The sequence below is a fragment of the Stenella coeruleoalba genome (assembly GCF_951394435.1).
Source record: "Stenella coeruleoalba genome assembly, chromosome: 4".
NCBI classification, from domain to species: domain Eukaryota; kingdom Metazoa; phylum Chordata; class Mammalia; order Artiodactyla; family Delphinidae; genus Stenella; species Stenella coeruleoalba.
In genome coordinates, this window is record NC_137149.1 from 70,694,800 (window position 1) to 70,714,320 (window position 19,521).

A 19,521-nucleotide genomic window follows, 5' to 3' on the forward strand; every position below is an offset into this window, starting at 1 on the left:
CAACAACCTCTGCCTTCAAGGAGATTATTATGTAGTTGGTGACTTTAAAGAGGCAATAACAATAATAATGCATATAAATTTAACAGTAATTCTGAAGGGGCTGGCATTTACAACTGGGGGGTGGGAAGGTGAACAAGGTCTCTCACTTAAGAGTAAGTCAGACAGAGAAAAACAAGCATCATATGATATCACCTCTATATGGAATCTAAAAGAATGATACAAATGAACTTATTTACAAAACAGAAACAGCTTGGGATTAACAGATACACATTACTTTACATAAAACAGATAAACAACAAGGTCCTACTGTATAGCACAGGGAAGTATATTCAATATCTTATAATAACCTATAATGAAAAAGAATTTCAAAAGGGATACATATATACACACATGACTGAATCACTCTGCTATACACCAGCAACTAACACAACATTGTAAATCTATACTTCAATTTTTTTAAAAAATAAAGTTTTTTCAAATTTAAAGAAAAAAGAGGACTTGAAATGGGAATTGGATGAACAGAAGGACAACTGTTAAGCACAGCAAGAGCAAAGCTTCAAAGGCAAAAAAGTGACAAGTATTTCAAGCAAAGGGGTCTGAATAGTCACTAGATGGAGTCCATTCTGTGAACAACCATATTATTTAAGCTGTGTAAGTGCCCTCACCTACCTGGGCAACCCAAACTCATCTTTGCCAAAACAAAAGCAGTGCAATCAGAGAGGCTGATCTGAGTTTTGATCCAGGCTTAACAACCAGCTTACTGGGTGACCTGGAGCAAATCATTTCCTTACCTTCAGTTTCCACAAGTGGAAGACTTGAAGGTTACTCTTTAAAGTTCCTTCCAGCTCTAAAATTGTACGACTTCTTCATTACTAACAAATAATCATCCCCATGAATGGGTAATTATCAGCATATAAATCTATGGAGGTCTAGAACAGAACAGTTTCACAGACACACCAAGCCCTCTTCCACCCCAGGGCCTCTGCACATGATGTTCCCACGGCATGAATGGGCTCCTTCTGCCCAACACTGCTCATACTCCAACCCACAGCCAAATGGAGACCTTTCCCAATCCCTCCCCAACCCCACCCCTCACCAAAAATCTATATAGTCTGCACTTTTACCACCAATGCTTCCTCTACTCATATAATTTGGTCTCTTTTTTAACTGTTCCTCAGGGTAAGTGCTATCATACCTATCCTCATCAACAAACACTTAATAGAAGCTACTAATTACAGAACTAGCTTCAAAGATTTCTAAGAATCCCCAGCCCAGCAGTTCACGATGCAGAGAAAAACAAAACTCAGCTTACGAAAATCATGATGTCAGATACAGTGCTTTTTTTTTAAAATCAACAAGTGACACGTACTTCTGTTTAAGACAAGTTTCCTTCAAGAGAGGCAGGTGGGAAAAGGGGGTGGGGAGGAAATGCTGTTTATTTCAGCTATACGGCCATTTCCCAAACATTCTAGGAATTGTTCTTTTCATAATTGCCTTCAGTGCCTACAGCACAGCTTTTTGAATATATTCAGTCCTAAAATAGCTATATAAAACTCTGATGGAAATTTGCCTTTTTGGTAACACTAAAAATTGCCGAGAGCTAAGTCTTCTGAATAAAATAAACTAGGTAATGTCATGTATGAACAGAAATGCTGATTTTTCTTAAGGCCTTTGTCTCTCTCATCATGATACAAATCATCACTGAATAAACCACAACTATCACAGCCAGATCCAAGAGTATTTTTTGAGATCTAGAATCCTTTTATTATTTCTACTTTTAAGTAGCATGAGGACCAAACCTTTGATTAAATTCCCTCTTCATTTACTAGAAATTACTCATACTGTACTGTTCTCCAAAAAAGGCTTTACATGACTCATAATTATTTAACACAGAAGAATAAAAAGTTAAAATTGAGGTGGGGGAGAGAGAAAGTGATTAATATTCATCTCAGTGGACCAGGCTAAAATAACTTATTTCGCAGGAAGGTGATCTTCAGCCCCTAATGATGACCATGAGAATGAGAGTAGGAGAACAACTCTAATGATTTTTAAATCCAATTTCATGTTTGCAGACTCTGACATACAATCACTGAGTATTCATGATGTAGTTGGCATTTTACAACAAACGACAAAGGACAGTATTTCCTCCATGCATTTCTCTTCCTTGCACCATGGACATTTACAAACTTTATGTCTTGACCTACTAAATGCAATGTGTGATCAGGGATTAGATCCTGGATTTGGGCAAGGAGGGGAGGTTGAGAAACAGCTATGAAGACATCAGTGGAATGATGAATGAAATCTGACTATGGACTCTGGACCACTTAATACTACTGTATCAGCGTTACATGTCTTGATTTTGATCATTGTACTGTAGTTCTAAAAGAGAATGTCCTTATTTTTAGACAATACACAATGAATTATTTAACAGCAAAAGGGGACTGTCTACAGCTTACTTTCCAATGGTTCGGAAAACATGCATATGAAGAGGAAGAGACCAAGAGAATGACAGAGCAAATGGGGCAACCATAGGTAATTTGTGAATCTGAGTAAAGGTTACTTGAGAGTTCCTTGTACTATTCTTGCAACTTTTCTGTGAGGCTGGAACTATAGCAAAATTAAAAGTTACAAAAATATTTTTGGAGTGTGGATGGAACAAATGGTATTCTCCTCCTTTTCTATCTTAAATAGGTTTCTGCTTCCTAGAGGAAAAAAACAGTGAACATTATTAAATGAAAATGGATAATTTGTCAAATTAAGAAGGTAAATCAGACCCTAGGACTTCAGACCTGCATCTTGGCTCTTTTAAGTGATGAGGAAGGTCAGGTCAGTAAAATAAGAAAACAGATATGAATCAAAAGTGGGGAAAGAGACACCAGAGAGGAAACTGAGACGCAAGACAGGAAGTTGATACAACCTTATTTCGGAAACAAGGAAACTCAACTGCCAAAAAGAAAATGAGTTTTCATCAGATAATAGAGTAGAGAATTTTCAGAGCCCTAGTACACTAACCACTGTACCGTCTACAGAGCATCTAGAGCTGTCCCACTTTTTACAAGCTAGTGAATTGTCTGATAACCTCTAAAGTCTGATGCAAACACTTCCAATTGTCCTATAGTAAAAGAAACTATTTTGTCCACCCCACACTCGCCCCCCAGAATCCTAGAAAGTGCCAGAAGATATAAATCTTCAGGCAGCAATTAGAAAGGTCTTGTAAACCTATGTTCCCCACTGGGAGTCCACCTAGTCTAGGGATACAACTAAGGGAGAAATATCTGATCATTTCAGAACCTTAATAAGCTCTTACGCCTATATCACTAGAGTCTCCAGGTTCCAGGGGTGGTAAAGAAAACAACTCTATACGCCCCAGAAGGCCTTATAGAAATATGAGAGGTTGCCCAGGATATTCAAGAGACTCGTGCCATCATCTTATAACTACCTCCACTATCCCAACAGTTAACCTGGGTAAAAGGTTAAATTTTCAAACAACTCATCACATAGAATGTTTGATTTCAGTACAACTGGAATAAAACAATAAGGGAGGCATTATAGGAAGAGCACTGAACTTAGAGTCAGAATACCAAGGCTCAAATCCTGACCCTTCTACTTATTAGCAGCATGACAACCTTTCTGGTTGTTCATGATGTTTGCATAGGATAAATCTGCCCTGCCTGCTTCTAAGGGTTGAGGTCTCCCCATGTCTCCTTTGGACCCATCCAGCCATCCAACGTGTATTGAGCACTCAACTCTGCACTAAACTCTCAGAAATACGAAGATAGAAAAGCTATGAACCCTGCCCTCAAAGAGCTTAAAGTCCAATGGGGGACACAGATATGTAGATAGAGTCAAGCAACCAAGATGTCATGATAAAAATATGAACAGGGCACAAAGGGCTGAGGTGGGCGGGGGATTCTACCACTGGTGGGAGGGATACAGGAAAGGCTTCAGAGAAGATGGGGATTGAGCTGAGTCAGAAAAGATGAGTAAGTGATTATTTGGGCACTCAACACATTTCTGATGGATAAAATAGATATGGATAGATAGACAGATCCTGGTAGGCAGGTAGAGGAATATATCACTTCAAGTTGATTGAACAATAGTAACAAAGGCACAATGTGAAAGAGTAACTGCAGGTAGAAGACAGCTGGGGATGGAGGAAGGAGAGAGGGAAGACAAGGAAAAAGGCCATCAAGTACCTTGTATTCCAAGCTAAGGAGTTTTAACTTGATCGTAGAGCAGATGCAAATCTACAAGTTTTAAAAATCCCTTTTATGGTTTTATAGTTGAAAGATGAAGATCCAAAAGTAAAATCAACTAGGGCAGTAATCCACCAAGAGAATGGAGTTGGGAGCTGCAATAAGGTTGTAATGAAGGGAAGGAGAATTCACAGGACTTCGAAATAGATCGGATGTGTGCTGGGTTGAAACAGTGATGGCAAGGGAGTTAAGGGTGTAAAGAGACAATATATTTATATGAAAGCAATTTCTAAACTATAAAAACAATTGAAGAAGACTGTTTTCTAAAGTCCAATTAGATAGTGGCAGAATCAGACAAAAATCCCCGTTTTGTCTGACGTTAATTTTCTTCTACCACGAAGAAATTTTTTTAAAAAATCATAGCTGAAAGTAATAAAAATATCCTCAAAAGTTTTAAAATAAAACTTCATCTGTATTATAGAGAGATTTAATAGATTTTTTTCCTAAGTTTCCCCAGAGTATCAAGGTTGTTTCAAAGACAGGCTCTGAAGAAACAGCCCTACAACTCATTAGTATTTGACCTTGTGTAAGTTTTTAAACTTTCTGAGCCTCGTATCACTCATTTTTGAAATGGGGGTACTAATAAGATTTCATACAGTATTGTTTTGAGGAATAAAGAAAATAATGCATGTACTTATTTAGCACAGTGCCTGGCCTGTATTGGGTACTCAATAATTTGTATAATTACTACTAATGTGCACGAAAGAGTTAACATGACAGGCCTATGATGCTGCCTACAAGGTTGGTCCTTGGCTGGGTTCTGGGAACTCACACTTTGAGAGGGGAGGGCTCTCCCATTCCCAGCACTGATAAGAATGGCTCACTGGGCCTAACCTGTTTGTACAAACAACCTGGCTTATGCTGAACCCCTGCTTTCCTTCTGGAGTCTGGAATTTTGGTACATGCTTAGACAGAGGGTGCCTATGTGACCAGCCTCCAATGAAAACCTTGGCCCCTGAGTCTCTAACGAGGTTCCCAGTTAGAAAACATTTCACAATTGTCACAATCCGGTAATGGAGAAATTATATACCCGCTTTGTGGCTCTGCTGAGAAAGGACTCTTGTGAGCTTGTGACTGGTTTCCTCCAGACTTGCCCCAGGCACCTTTTCCCTTGCTAATTTTGCTTTTTCTTCTTTCACTGAAATAAATCATAGCAGTGAGTTAAACTCAGCGCTCAGTCCCCTGAGTCCTCCTAGTGAATTACTGAACCTGGGGGTAGCCTTGGGGATCCCTGACACAACTAGTCTCCCTATTCCTCAACCTTATAAACTATTGTCAGTTTTCATAACAGAGGAGTGTTACAGACAAGAAACCAACAAAATTGGTAATACCAAAGTCCAATTATAAAAATGTCCTGATTTCTTAGCTAACAATAGTTGCAGATTTACAAGCTACTCGAAATTTTTGTATTCAAATATCTAAACATATAAAAATCTCTCCATTCCTTGTTTTCTCGCCATTATTTAACAGGCCTTTTTTCTTTCTTTTTTATTTTTTTTTTTTTTTTGCGGTACGCGGGCCTCTCACTGTTGTGGCGGAGCACAGGCTCCGGAGGCGCACGCTCAGCGGCCACGGCTCACGGGCCCAGACGCTCCATGGCATGTGGACTGGGACACAAACCCGTGTCCCCTGCATCGGCAGGCGGACTCCCAACCACTGCGCCACCAGGGAAGCCCCAAAAGGCCTTTTTTCTGATTAAACTCCAGTCCTGTTCGTCCCTGGATTCCATCTCAAAACCATGTGGAGGCCCCAGCAGAACATCGAGTGGTCTAACCCCTGTGTCATTTAGCTCCCTGACCAGAAAGCAAGAGCGCAGTTTCCTTTGTTCTGTGTTATTATAAGAAGAGCAAACAATATAAATCGTCAGTAAGATCTTTTATTGGTTCACTAGAAGATGCAGAAACATAAGCTAGTTGAGAAAGAGCAAGGAGGACAAACCAAAGAATGGCCCACAGCAGAAACGGAAACACAAGTTTTACATGAGACTTGGAAGAAACAGCTTGACTGAATTTCTCATCGTCTAGAACAGAATTTCTTAGCATACTTTGAAAAGTACGATAAACTGTACTTAATAGGAAAATTTTCAGTAAAAGCTTATTGCCATCCTATCGAAGGAGCTGGGGTCCAGAGAACCAGGAAAAGATTGATGTCTGACTCTGTGATTAACTGAGAGTTTTAATAAAGGATGAATGTCACTGAATTGCTACAAAGAAACTAGGAATCATAGCTACTAGATCAATCAGTAGCCTACCCAGTATTTCTTTTAAAAACAGAACTATGAACAACTAAAATAAATATCTCTGGGGCTACCGCAGAATGGCCCCCATGGTTTTTCTAATCCACTTAGAGTCTTACAAGTCTTACACTTTTAACAAAATATTTTCTTTTAATACCTGTTGATTCTGGGCACTGGGCTGGCAGGGCCCAGCCCAGGGCTCCCTGGCTGAGGCTCCTGCCCCCTGCTTCCACACGTAGGCATCTCTCGGGACAACTGGCACAAGAGCCGCAAGACCGGGGACAAGAGAAAGCCTCACCACAGGAAGTGGAGGTATGAGCTGGAACGCCCTGCTGCCAACACCAAGATTGGACCCCGCCGCATACACACAGTCCATGTGCAAGGAGGGGCAACAAGAATTACCGGGCTTTGAGGCTAGACGTGGGGAACTTCTCCTGGGGCTCGGAGTGTTGTACACGCAAGACAAGGATCATTGATGTTGTCTACAATGCATCCAACAACAAACTGGTCCGTACCAAGACCCTGGTGAAGAACTGCATCATGCTCACTGACAGCACACCGTACCGGTAGTGGTACAAGTCCCACTGTGCACTGCCCCTGGGCCACAAGAAGGGGGCCAAGCTGACTCCTGAGAAGGAAGAGATTTTAAACAAAAAACGATCAAAGAATATTCAGAAGAAATATGATAAAAGGGGGCTTCCCTGATGGCGCAGTGGTTAAGACTCCACCTGCCAATGCAGGGGACACGGGTTCGAGCCCTGGTCCAGGAAGATCCCACATGCCACAGAGCAACTAAGCCCCTGCACCACAACTACTGAGCCTGCACTCTAGAGCCCGCAAGCAACAACTACTGAGCCCATGTGCCACAACTACTGAAGCCCACGCGCCCTAGAGCCCATGCTCCACAACAAGAGAAGACACCGCAGTGAGAAGCCCGCGCACCACAACAAAGAGTAGCCCCCACTCACCGCAACTAGAGAAAGCCCGCGCACAGCAACAAAGACCCAAAGCAACCAAAAAGTAATTAATTAATTAATTTAAAAAAACTTTCAACATAAAATACACTGCTATAAATAAATTTTTTAAAAAACAGAAAGAAATATGACGAAAGGAAAAAGAATGTCAGGACTTCCCTGGTGGTACAGTGGTTAAGAATCCGCTTGCCAGTGGAGGGGGCACTGGTTCAAGCCTTGGTCCGGGAAGATCCCACATGCCGCAGAGGAACTAAGCCTGTGCACCGCAACTACTGAGCCTGCACTCTAGAGCCCACAAGCCACAACTACTGAGCCCCCATGCCACAACTACTGGAGCTCGCATGTCTACAGCCCATGCTCCACAACGAGAGAAGCCACCGCAATGAGAAGCCCGTGCACTGCAGCGAAGAGTAGCCCCTGCTTGCTGCAACTAGAAAAGCCCTCAGGCAGCAACGAAGACCCAACGCAGGCAAAAATAAATGAATGAATGAAGGAAAAAAGAAAAAGAATGCCAAAATCAGCAGTCTTCTATAGGAGCAGTTCCAGCAGGACAAGCTTCTTGCATGCATCACTTCAAGAGCAGGCCAGTGTGGCTGAGCAGATCACTATATGCTAGAGGGAAAGGAGCTGGAGTTCTATCTGAGGAAAATCAAGGCCCAGAAAGGCAAATAAATCCTCTTCCCTCCTATCTTAGCTCATATAATAAAGGTGTTTATTGTTCTAAAAAATGTGGGTTACCCACATTACAGCCCTTTCCAGATCACAGCTTCTAGGGCGAGGGAGATGAAAACAAGAACATTTACCCAAGGAAAACAGAGAACTGGGCAGGTTAACCCAAACAGGGAAGAAACATAACAGCGAAGTGCTACTGGGCTTACCTAGGAGCTAGGCTGAGAGCTGTCAAGAAGGAATTCTGCCTAGTACTATCAGAACTTTTATTGTCTCAAGAATTCAGATTCTTATCTTAAAATTCCTGACTTTTTAATATAGTTAACTATTTCTTTTTAACTGTGGGAGGCAAACAAATCTGCAACCATATTTTCAACTGAAGGTCATAAGTTTGCCACTGAACATCAGTCCCCAAGAAAAGAATCCAGGAGGGATCAGAATGCCCAGCTCATGGGAGGAGGGGGGTTCAGGCAGGACTAGCTAACGGGACTAGGCTCCCTGGGCCAGTCAGCAGTAGCCAGAAAGGAGATGGATTCTTCTTGTTTTTTCTTGTTTTTTTTAATTGAAGTATAGTTGATTTACAATATTGTATAAGTTTCAGATGTACAGCACAGTGATTCAGGTTTCTTGCAGATTATATTCCATTACACGTTATTACAAGATATCGGGTATAATTCCCTGTGCTACACAGTAAATCAATGCTAAGTGTCAGAGGCTGGGCTGTTACATGTTGCGACAACCTCTTCATTCTGTCCTTTCTGGTTCTCATGGTGGCGGAGGCTGCTGCCAGGAAAGACAGTGGGTCAGGTTCTGAAATACGAGGGTTTCCACTGTTCTCTTTATTCTGCTTAAGCTAAAGCAATTAGGGCACTTTTAACTTTGTATCATCTTTGTATTATCATTTACCATCTTCAAAGTGACTTAACAATTGCAATGTATTTCAATTGTATGGGTCCATGTTTCTAAGCAGGTAATATAGGATTCTGAGGGTTTTTTTGGTTAGTAAAGGACCACACTTTCCCATGTTTACTGTTACATTCCTATTCTTTTCTCATGATATTATTCAAATTATGACAAATCATTATTATACAGCAAAAAATTATTAATGTTTCCCCTTAAAATTTATTTTAGATTTTAAAATAATTCATATTTCTAGTCTTATCTGAAACCCTTTTGGAATCCTGAATTTTTCAGATTTCATAAATGTAATACAGCACATACACCATATACACTCCCAGCAAGAACTGGACAGCCCCACATAATTACACACATACTAATTCTGCACACACGTGCGCACACACACACACACACACACACACACATCACACTAAGATAAAGACTAAAAATAGCTTCATCTAAGGTCAGGTTTTGCAACTGAAAGAGTTTTTGAAGTTTGGGTCTTCAGCATTTTGGGGTTTAGGAAGGTGGATAAAGGACTATAGTCCTAAATTACGTGAACAGGCAAAATTCCACAATGACTAGGTCACAATGACAAGCCAGAGCAGAAATGACAGAGTTAAGGACTCTGTTGAGGACCACCAGCGAGAAGCAATGCCATTCTGTCTGTATTGGGGGAACCAAAATACAGAGAAATCAGTGGGAGAAATTAGTGGAAGTAAAACAAAACAAAAACAAGAGTAAATCCATTTCTGAGGAAGGTGCTCTAGGAAAATAGCAGAATAAAATAAACTAAAATCAAACATCAAGATCACCAACAATCTACTGTAACCAAGTAGACAATGGCATGTGGTCAAAAAGGGCAACACAGTCTCCCAGCCATTCCCTAGAACCCAAGAAAATTTCTAAAAGGGAGGAACGTGGCTGGGCCTGCAGTACTAGATGAGGCACTCCCAAGATGGCAGGAGAAAAAAAGATGGGTCGGAGGCCACTCTATATGCATGCACCTCATCTAGTGGTAGAACCAGAGGCTAAAACAACTGAAAAGCCAGGAGCTGGCTGACAACATGGCCCCCCTCTGCCACCTGCTCATTGGCCAGGTTCTTAGGGAGCCACTGCCCTCTGCTCCCATCAAAGGAACTTTGCACTAGCTGCTTATCACAAAAAAAAGTTGAACAGTTCTGTTGTCAGTCAACTCCACCCAATCACTAAGCAGTTTTAAGTAACTTTCACTTAATAATGAAGAAATATTCATATAAAGTGATGAACATAGACAGTTTATATGTGCTAAAGAAGACTTTTATACATAATATGATAGTTTATGGAAAAGAGCCATGTACACAAAATACTTAATGAATTCCACAAGGATCTAAAACTGATGTAGGGATCTGTTTTCTCTAATACATTAATTCACTAGGCCGATATAAAATTGTATACGCATGTATATACTAACCCCATAATTACCAGACTTGTGAAAAATGTCTATCCATATCCTTAACTTTATCTTTCCCATCCAAATGATAATAAATCATTACCTTAACTTCATTAACCTAAAGCTTACTCCATAAGATTTGGAGGGTATGCGGAATGTCAGTATTATAAAACAGTATCAACATGGAAAGCAACAAAGTAAACTTTGATTGTCTCCTACCTCTGCCCGACCCTCATAGTAGGTTAACATGGACTCTGTTAGCACAAAAAGTCTCTCTTTGTAGTTTAAGGGTGATGTCTTCTTTTTCTGCTGTGACCTTTTAATAAGAATCTCTTCCAGAAGAGTGTTAAAATTCATCTCGGTCTTCTGATCACTGTTTCTCCTGCCATTGAAGATCCCAGGGTTCTGAAGGAAGAAAATAAACAGTTGCAATAAAATGCGACATGTTAATTATCCAAGAAGGCTGTCATTCCAAATTTACCAAAACAGATTTTACTCTGACCACAGCTAGAGCCGAGGAATGTTACTCCATGCACCTGGACTAAAAATGCCCAGGGCATGAAAGCTCAACCTCCTCTTCTTCCCCAGCCCCACCCTGTTCCTCCATGTCCCTGGATTTCATAAGAAAACCTAATCAAGGTTTGCCATGATGATGATGATTCACTCCTTTGTCCCTCCCTGCCATCCCTTAGCTTGCTGGCACACTCTTCTGCTATCTGATTGCAGGGAAACAAATATCTCAGCAGGAAAAGTACATTTCATCGCCTGCATGGCTGGTTTAGGCTGATATTTAAATTGCCTCAGGATCTTGGTACACAAAACAGACAAGCACACAGGCACGGTAGACTGTGAACAAAGTGCATTACCATAGTGGTGGATAGCATTCAATCTCCAGCTCTAATAAGGATGTAATCTTGATCAAGCATCCTCGCCACCAGAGCCACGAGGATGTTCTCTGATACCTACACTACCATGCTCCACATTTCTCTTCCCTATGGCTCCTGTCTCAACCACAAGAGGAAGGAAACCCACCCAGTTACAGCTAATCCTACTCAGCTAACCTACCCTACACAGCTGCCCCTCAGGGCAGAGCTCACCTGTATAAGGTTCTCAGCCCTATATTTGGAGCCCCACGTCTAGACTATCCATGCCTAGACTAATAAGCCTTCTAAAATCCAACAAAATTTAACTCTCTGAAAACCAAAGATACTCAGAAAAGGCCTGAACATTCTTACCTGAGACAAGTTGAATGGACAACAGCCCTTTCTTCCCTGCCCTCCACCACACCCTGACAAGAAGTCATTGTGTATCAAACCACAGAGGGAACAGGAGTCATGTGAAGAGCACAGCCGGGAACTTGATACTGCCAGTGAGGAAGTCTACCATCTTCACGCCCAACCCGACACCTCGGAAACACCCTTGCAACTCCCTATGACTGAACTCCCGTCATCCAATCAGGCCCTCCATTTTCTGCAAAGTTACTTTACAACAGCTTAACCTGTGAATATCATCAGTTTCCTTCATTCATAAAATATGGAGGTAAATACCACAAGGTTACTGAAATGTGGGAGAGAACTTATTAAGAAAACACCACACAATCATTAATCATTAGAGAAATGCAAATCAAAACTACAATGAGATATCATCTCACACCGGTCAGAATGGCCATCATCAAAAAAATCTAGAAACAATAAATGCTGGAGAAGGTGTGGAGAAAAGGCAACCCTCTTGCACTGTTGGTGGGAATGTAAATTGATACAGCCACTATGGAGAACAGTATGGCGGTTCCTTAAAAAACTACAAATAGGGGCTTCCCTGGTGGTGCAGTGGTTGAGAGTCTGCCTGCCGATGCAGGGGATGCGGGTTCGTGCCCCGGTCTGGAAGGATCCCACATGCCGCGGAGTGGCTGGGCCTGTGAGCCATGGCCGCTGAGCCTGCGCGTCCGGAGCCTGTGCTCCACAACGGGAGAGGCCACAACAGTGACAGGCCCGCGTACAGGAAAAAAAAAAACAAACAACTACAAATAGAACTACCATACGACCCAGCAATCCCACTACTGGGCATATACCCAGAGAAAACCGTAATTCAAAAAGACACATGCACCCCAATGTTCATTGCAGCACTATTTCCAATAGCCAGGACATGGAAGCAACCTAAGTGTCCATCAACAGATGAATGGATAAAGAAGATGTGGCACATAGATACAATGGAATATTACTCAGCCATAAAAAGAAACGAAATTGAGTTATTTGTAGTGAGTGAAGTTAAGTCATACAGAATGAAGTCAGAAAGAGAAAAACAAATACCATATGCTAACACATATATATGGAATATAAGGGGAGAAAAAAAAAGGTCATGAAGAACCTAGGGGTAAGACGGGAATAAAGACACAGACCTGCTAGAGGATGGACTTGAGGATATGGGGAGGGGGAAGGGTAAGCTGGGATGAAGTGAGAGAGTGGCATGGACATATATACACTACCAATTGTAAAATAGATAGCTAGTGGGAAGCAGCCGCATAGCACAGGGAGATCAGCTTGGTGCTTTGTGACCACCTAGAGGGGTGGGATAGGGAGGGTGGGAGGGAGGGAGACGCAAGAGGGAAGAGATATGGGAACATATGTATATGTATAACTGATTCACTTTGTTATAAAGCAGAAACTAACACACCATTGTAAAGCAATTATATTCCAATAAAGATGTTAAAAAAAAAAAAAAAAGACGGACACCAACCTCTCAATACCAAAAACTGAAGAGAGCAAATGAATTTATATTCAAACAGAAATAGACCCATAGACATAGAAAACAAACTTATGGTTACCAAAGGGGAAAGGTGGTGGGGATAAATTAGGAGTTTGGGATTAACATATACACACTGCTATAAATAAAATACATAACTAACAAGGATGTACGGTACAGCACAGGGAACTAGACTCAATATTTTGTAATAACCTATAAGAGAAAAGAATCTGAAAAAATACATATATATAAGTATGTATAACTGAATCATTGTGCTGTACATCTGAAACTAACACAACATTGTAAATCAACAATACTTCAATAAAAATACATACATACATAATTAATTAATTTTTTTAAAAAACTGGAGAAATAATAGGCTTGATGCTCTAAAGTAGAAAACGAAGATGAAACAAAATTTCAGAGTCCTCCAGCTCACTCTCCCAGCCATTTTCCACACCGAAAAGAACTGACCCATTCAGAAATAAGAATCACAAAGGAACCAACTCTGGGTTAAAAATATCTTTTTAAAATAAAACTCGTAGCTGCAAGTTAAGCCCCTTTTCTCTGTGTCTCCTTGAAGGTGAACACAAGAACCCTCTCTTCTTGGGACTTCCCTGGTGGCACAGTGGTTAAGAATCCGCCTGTCAATGCAGGGGACACAGGTTCAAGCCCTGGTCCGGGAAGATCCCACATGCTGCGGAGCAACTAAGCCCGTGTGCCACAACTACTGAGCCTGCGCTCTAAAGCCTGTGAGCCACAACTACCGAAGACTGTGCACCTAGAGCCTGTGCTCCACCACAAAGAGAAGCCACCACAATGAGAAGCCCGCGCACCGCAATGAAGAGTAGCCCCGCCCGCCACAACTAGAGAAGGCCCAAACGCAGCAACGAAGACCCAACACAGCCAAAAATAAATAAATTTATTTTAAAAAAAAAAAGAACACTCTTTTCTTTACTCTGACTGCTAATTGTTAAAAGTTTGAAAAACTTAACACAGTCTTTGAACACCAACATTCTTTTTTTTTATTGAAGTATAGTTGATTTACAATATTGTGTTAGTTTCAGGTACACAGCAATGTAATTCAGGTATATTTTTTCAGATTATTTTCCACTGTAGATTATTACCAGAGATTGAATATAGTTCCCTGTGCTACACAGCAAATTCTTGTTGCTTATCTTGAACACCAATATTCTGAAGTAGGTAACGGACACTGTTCAGGTAATGAACACTGTTTTACCAATGAGAAACCCAAACTACCAAGAAGTTACATTCTCTGCCCAGGGTTGCAAATCAGAGTACCAGACTCATGGATCTCAGTTTCATGGTCTAGCAATTTTAGCCAAAAGATCTAAAAACTCTTTTTCATCATAAAAAATTCTGCCTGAAAAAATATATATTTTATATATATATATAAAATGGCTACTAAGGCTACCCAGCCTACTCTATACACCCTTTCATAACATTTTTAATCAAGGGAACAGAGGTGACTGTGAGTTACCAAATGATAGGATGGTAAGCGGTATAGTAAATAAGAAACAAACAGCCTAGTTATCAGGGTAGAAAAAGGATGAACTCCTTACAGGAAGGAGCAAAGAGTGATTTAAGGTTGTTGAAATTCTCACCTTACTAGGTTAAGCCATATGAAATTGCCAATGTTCAGCAATATTTTACCTACAAAATCAGCAAAACTATCTAATTCAATCTAATACTTGTTAATGCCCTAAGATTAGTAAACTTTAGTTAAAGCCCTCAATTTTGGAATTTATACATCAGAACGCATTGCCTATTACACATCTTGTCATAGGTTTACGACAAAGTTAGTGCCTGTTTGCAATTTTAAGAAATCTAGCATGAATAAACATCAGACTGACATTTACTTGAGAAATCAAATGTGTGCCTGACAACAGTACCTGTAGATTATATTTCAATTCAAAAGTACCTAAAATGGGTAGCTACTATATAGGAACAAATCTTACCATGCTCTCTTCTGCAACGTATACTCTCAGCTTAAGCCCCAATTTTATTTTGTAAAAGGGGAATTGAGTAGCAGAAACACAAGCAAAGAAGAAAAAAATGCTAGGCTGACTTCAATCAGAATAAAGGGTACATTCTAGGCTCCCCACTTATCATGAATTGGAGCCATTCCAGGATCAGGCAGCTTTGTAGCTCTAGAAGAAAGTAACACTTTAGCCCTCAGGTCTTCCTTGCCTATGAAACAAAGGCACCCAGGGATAACCTGTATTAAAGTCTTGACTGTGTCTTCTTTCAACCAACTGATATTGTAGCAGGCTACAAAGTTTTGAGTAGCCTTGTCTGGTGACCTATTGAACCTAGGTCTAGATAAGAGAAGACTCAAAAGGTCAAAAGGCAAAAGTTACAGAGGCCAGCTGACTTATCTCATCTTTCCTGGTCCCCATCCAGCCCACTGCCAAATGGTGGGTGATTACAGTGCTGTACTGGGGGCCAAGTGAACCTGGAAATAGACTGAGCAGTGCTGCACTAAGGATAGTTGTTTCTTATTGTCCATATAATACAGGTACATGCATTGATTTAACATGTGCTCTTTAAGACAAGTTTGCGTTTCACAATGAAGGTCCCCACTGTGGTCCTTGGCTATGACTGTGGTTGAGGGCCTCCTGGCTGATAAAGAGGAAGAGAAAAGAAAGAGAGAGAAAAAGAACAATGGATGGAGAAAAGAAACCATGGGTAATACTGTTACCCGAAAACTGGACTTGCCTCTTGGTGGGTATTGAGCCAAAAGACAGAACCAAACCAAAGAGCAGAAGGAAGGATTTATTTCTCGCAGCAAGTAAAGAGGACAACAGGGATATTTCCCAAAGCGGTGTCTCCCCAAACAGCAAGATTGGGGCCGGAGCAAAGAGAATTCAGCATAGAATTGGGGAAAGGTTGACAGAGTCCAGGCACTAGTTGACTGAAGTCAGAAGGGTCAGCAAAGGTTGAAATCATCATTCCTTAGGTTCCAGTTGATCTGGTGGTTGAACTCTCAAGAGGGTGTGCATTCTGCAGAACAGCTCAAGAATGTGCTTCAGGCTAATCCTTACCTTTGAAATCGTAAACTGATATATTATGGTTAAGTTATCTCCCTGGCCTGGTAACAGCTGTTCGTTTTTACCCTCTTTTGCTCCCTTAAAATCATTAACTACTGAGACCTATTCTTCTGCAAGGGCAAGCATTGTGGCCGGGCTTAGATCACAAAACGGCTTAGGCCTAAAAGGGCCAGGTTCTCTTCCTCTGGGGACCCCCACCCTATATGCTTACAATACCTCAAAGCATCAACAAATATATTTACTCTATAGGTGATTCATAGTTAAGTGATTCTAGAGAGAAGCAAGAGTTGTCATAAAAATTACTCACTGATCAATTAACCACATAGGTCCCAATCAAATATTCCTTCCACATTACTAGGTTTTGCTTCTCTCACTGAATAAGGGAATGCAACAGTCATCAACTTCAAATACTCAAAAGATAAGGGTTTTCAAAAAGTCAATGAGAATAATGTTGGAGAATTGCTCCCATCACACTCAATGCCACTGGCAAATGAGGATCTTGCAGTAAGTTAGCTAGCTAGTAAAACTAAAATAAAATAACACAAGTGTCAAGAATGACTTACACTTAAATTACTAAAGTACACTGAAGCAGACTGCTTTCTGCCCCCTGCCCTCATCCATTCTTCCTTTCTTCCTGGACGTATGGGCTAGAGATACTTCCCGGCCTTCTTGGCAGTGACATGTGGCCATCGAAGGTCAAGCCAAGCGGATGTGTGCAGAAGTGATGCGTGGGCCAACTTCAACTTAAAGACAAGCTACTCTCCCCAGATTTAGGGCATTTTTCACCTCCCCACCAGCCAGAAAGTACACATGGCAGACTCAACTTTATACATTCAAGACATCACTGTAGACAAGAGCAAGGGAGGAACAAGATGGAACCTAGTTGTTTTGTTTTTTTTTTTAACATCTTTATTGGAGTATAATTGCTTTACGTGGTGTGTTAGTCTCTTGGAACCTAGTCCTTGAATGACTTCATGGAGCAGAGCTGCCCTATCAGCCTAAACTTGGTACCCTACTTTGACAGGTTAACACACTTCTATCTTATTTTAGAAATGACATATGATGGTTTCTTTGTTACAGTGACTTAATCTTTATTCTACCGCATGGATACACCCTTGCAAAAACTGATAAAGCTTTCTAATGCTTTCGAAAAAAATGGCCCTCTTTAGATCTGTGCTAATTTAAACGTAAAGGCTGTCACAACTTTCTATCACGCAGTTTCATCAGAAAAATAATCTCAAGAAAACAACTAATATTCGATTGCGTCTTTGTTCTAAGAGTTAACAATTATAATCTAAATTGTGCCATATATGAGATAAAATAAACATTTTCACTTTATTTTTCATGATAAAGTCTGAATCATAAGGGTTTGTGTTCTTTTGTTTTTTGGTTTTTTTTTGGTTTTTGTTTTGTTTTGTTTTTTACTACTTACTATGAAACATAAGTGGATTCACTTTGACAACATTCTGGCATTAATTCTCCTCCCATGAAGGAATTTCTGATACACAGCAAATATTTCTCTTTCTGCTTCTTGCTAATTCAGAAGGAAACAACTAGTGAAAACAAGACATGAATAACAAGTTTCTCAAGTAGGTAAAGTGATTTTCAGCAACTATACTAGAAAAAAACATAAAAGTAACTTGGAAATTATATATAAAATAACACCAAAATGTGTTCCTTTACTATATTAATCTAAATTGTTTTTAATATGAAACATTCATCTATGTCAACATATTATTTTCCTATTGTTTTCAAAATAGGAATAAAGAACCCAAGTCATTATCGCATTCGGTTTTTTTACAGAATGAGCAAGCTTCTTTAACAAAAATTTCAAGAACAAAAACAGTGAGATTGAGGAGGAATCAACAGACTTTAAAAGTCTTATGAGACAGTTGAAATGTGTGAGACAACTGTGGCAACTTGAATACTAACTGTATACTGGTGATATTTAAGTTTGTGATAAGATTTTGATGATAACAAAATAGTGTTAGGTTGTTCTGGAGTTTTTTGGTGCGATGCCGGTATTGTGGTTGTACTTTTAAGAGTTCTTATCTTTTAGAGATACATACTGAAAAATTTACAGATAAAATAATGTCTGTGATTTGCTTTATAACCTGGTAAGGGGGATATGGGAGCACAGACAAAACAAAATTATTCATGAGTTGATAACTGTTGAAGCTGAGTGAGGCACACAGGAAGAGTTCATTATACTTCATTTTTGCCTGTGTTTGAAATTTTCCATAATAAAAACTTTTGAAATATGTTTAAGGGAATAGCATGGTTTTCCATGTCCCTGTCATCCAACCCTTTGGAACTGGTAAGAAAGAGAATAGAAAAAGATGAAAGGAGGAAGAGAAGGGAGAGAGGGGGAAAAAAAGAACCAAGGCAGCCAAATAAAAGTAGAAAAAGGTGGGTGGGCTCTCCTTCCTCCAGGATATTATTACCACACTACCCAGCTCATCACGGAAGCTCTTCCAATGATCCCAATGATTCCCTGAGTCAGCAGAACTTCATGGTAAGGTAATATGATACCATTTCTTCCCCAACAGACAGGAATATGTGGTTTCTGGGTTATTTTTATGGTTATTTTATGGTTATGTGGTTATTTTTATTTTCCAAAAATAAAACCACAGTCTATGCAACATTTGTCCTTGTTATAACTCCTCTTCTTCCCTCTATTTCCTTTCCTTTCCCCTGTTCAAATTTCATGAAAGCAGAAGTTAGCTTTTCAAGCCTAAAGCACAATAAAAAGAAAATTCGGTACAGGCTAACAAAGTACCAAAGAATAGTGGGCAGTCAGGTAAAGTGAGTATAACCAAATTGCAGCCTTTTTATAAAAGAATCATTAGAAAGCTCACCAAAGGTAAGCATCACAACTGAAACTACAGAGCATACTAAAACAAGATGGCAAATTAGACCAGAGAATTATTTACCCTTACTTCTAAGGCTTGTGAGGCTCAGTTAATGAAAAGTTTCCAAAACTGAAATGCCAGCTGTTACATACCTGACCTCTAAAAGAATAAAAATACACTGATAAAAATACTAAACATTCTCATACATCACTTGTAACAAATGAAAATTGTAAACTACATTCAAAAAGTATCAAGGGGGCTTCCCTGGTGGCACAGTGGTTAAGAATCCGCCTGCCAATGCAGGGGACACAGATTTGAGCTCTGGTCCGGGAAGATCCCACATGCCGCAGAGCAGCTAAGCCCGTGCGCCACAACTACTGAACCTGAGCTCTAAA

The 19,521-nt window shown here is 40.3% G+C and overlaps 1 protein-coding gene and 1 pseudogene across 2 annotated transcripts in view; one reads left to right on the forward strand and one right to left on the reverse strand.

The window, feature by feature from the left end:
- The window catches only part of TEC (tec protein tyrosine kinase), a 142,487-nt gene that overhangs the window by 84,918 nt on the left and 38,048 nt on the right, over positions 1-19,521 (reverse strand). Inside the window, exon 2 of the mRNA XM_079921095.1 lies at positions 10,684-10,869. Coding sequence (XP_079777221.1) covers positions 10,684-10,821 — 138 coding nt within the window. The 5' untranslated portion in view covers positions 10,822-10,869. The remainder of the gene's footprint in view (positions 1-10,683; positions 10,870-19,521) is intronic.
- On the forward strand, positions 5,270-7,197 carry LOC307186048 (small ribosomal subunit protein eS8-like; annotated as a pseudogene). The gene is made up of 2 exons: positions 5,270-5,318; positions 6,732-7,197. The product of its transcript is annotated as a small ribosomal subunit protein eS8-like (transcript).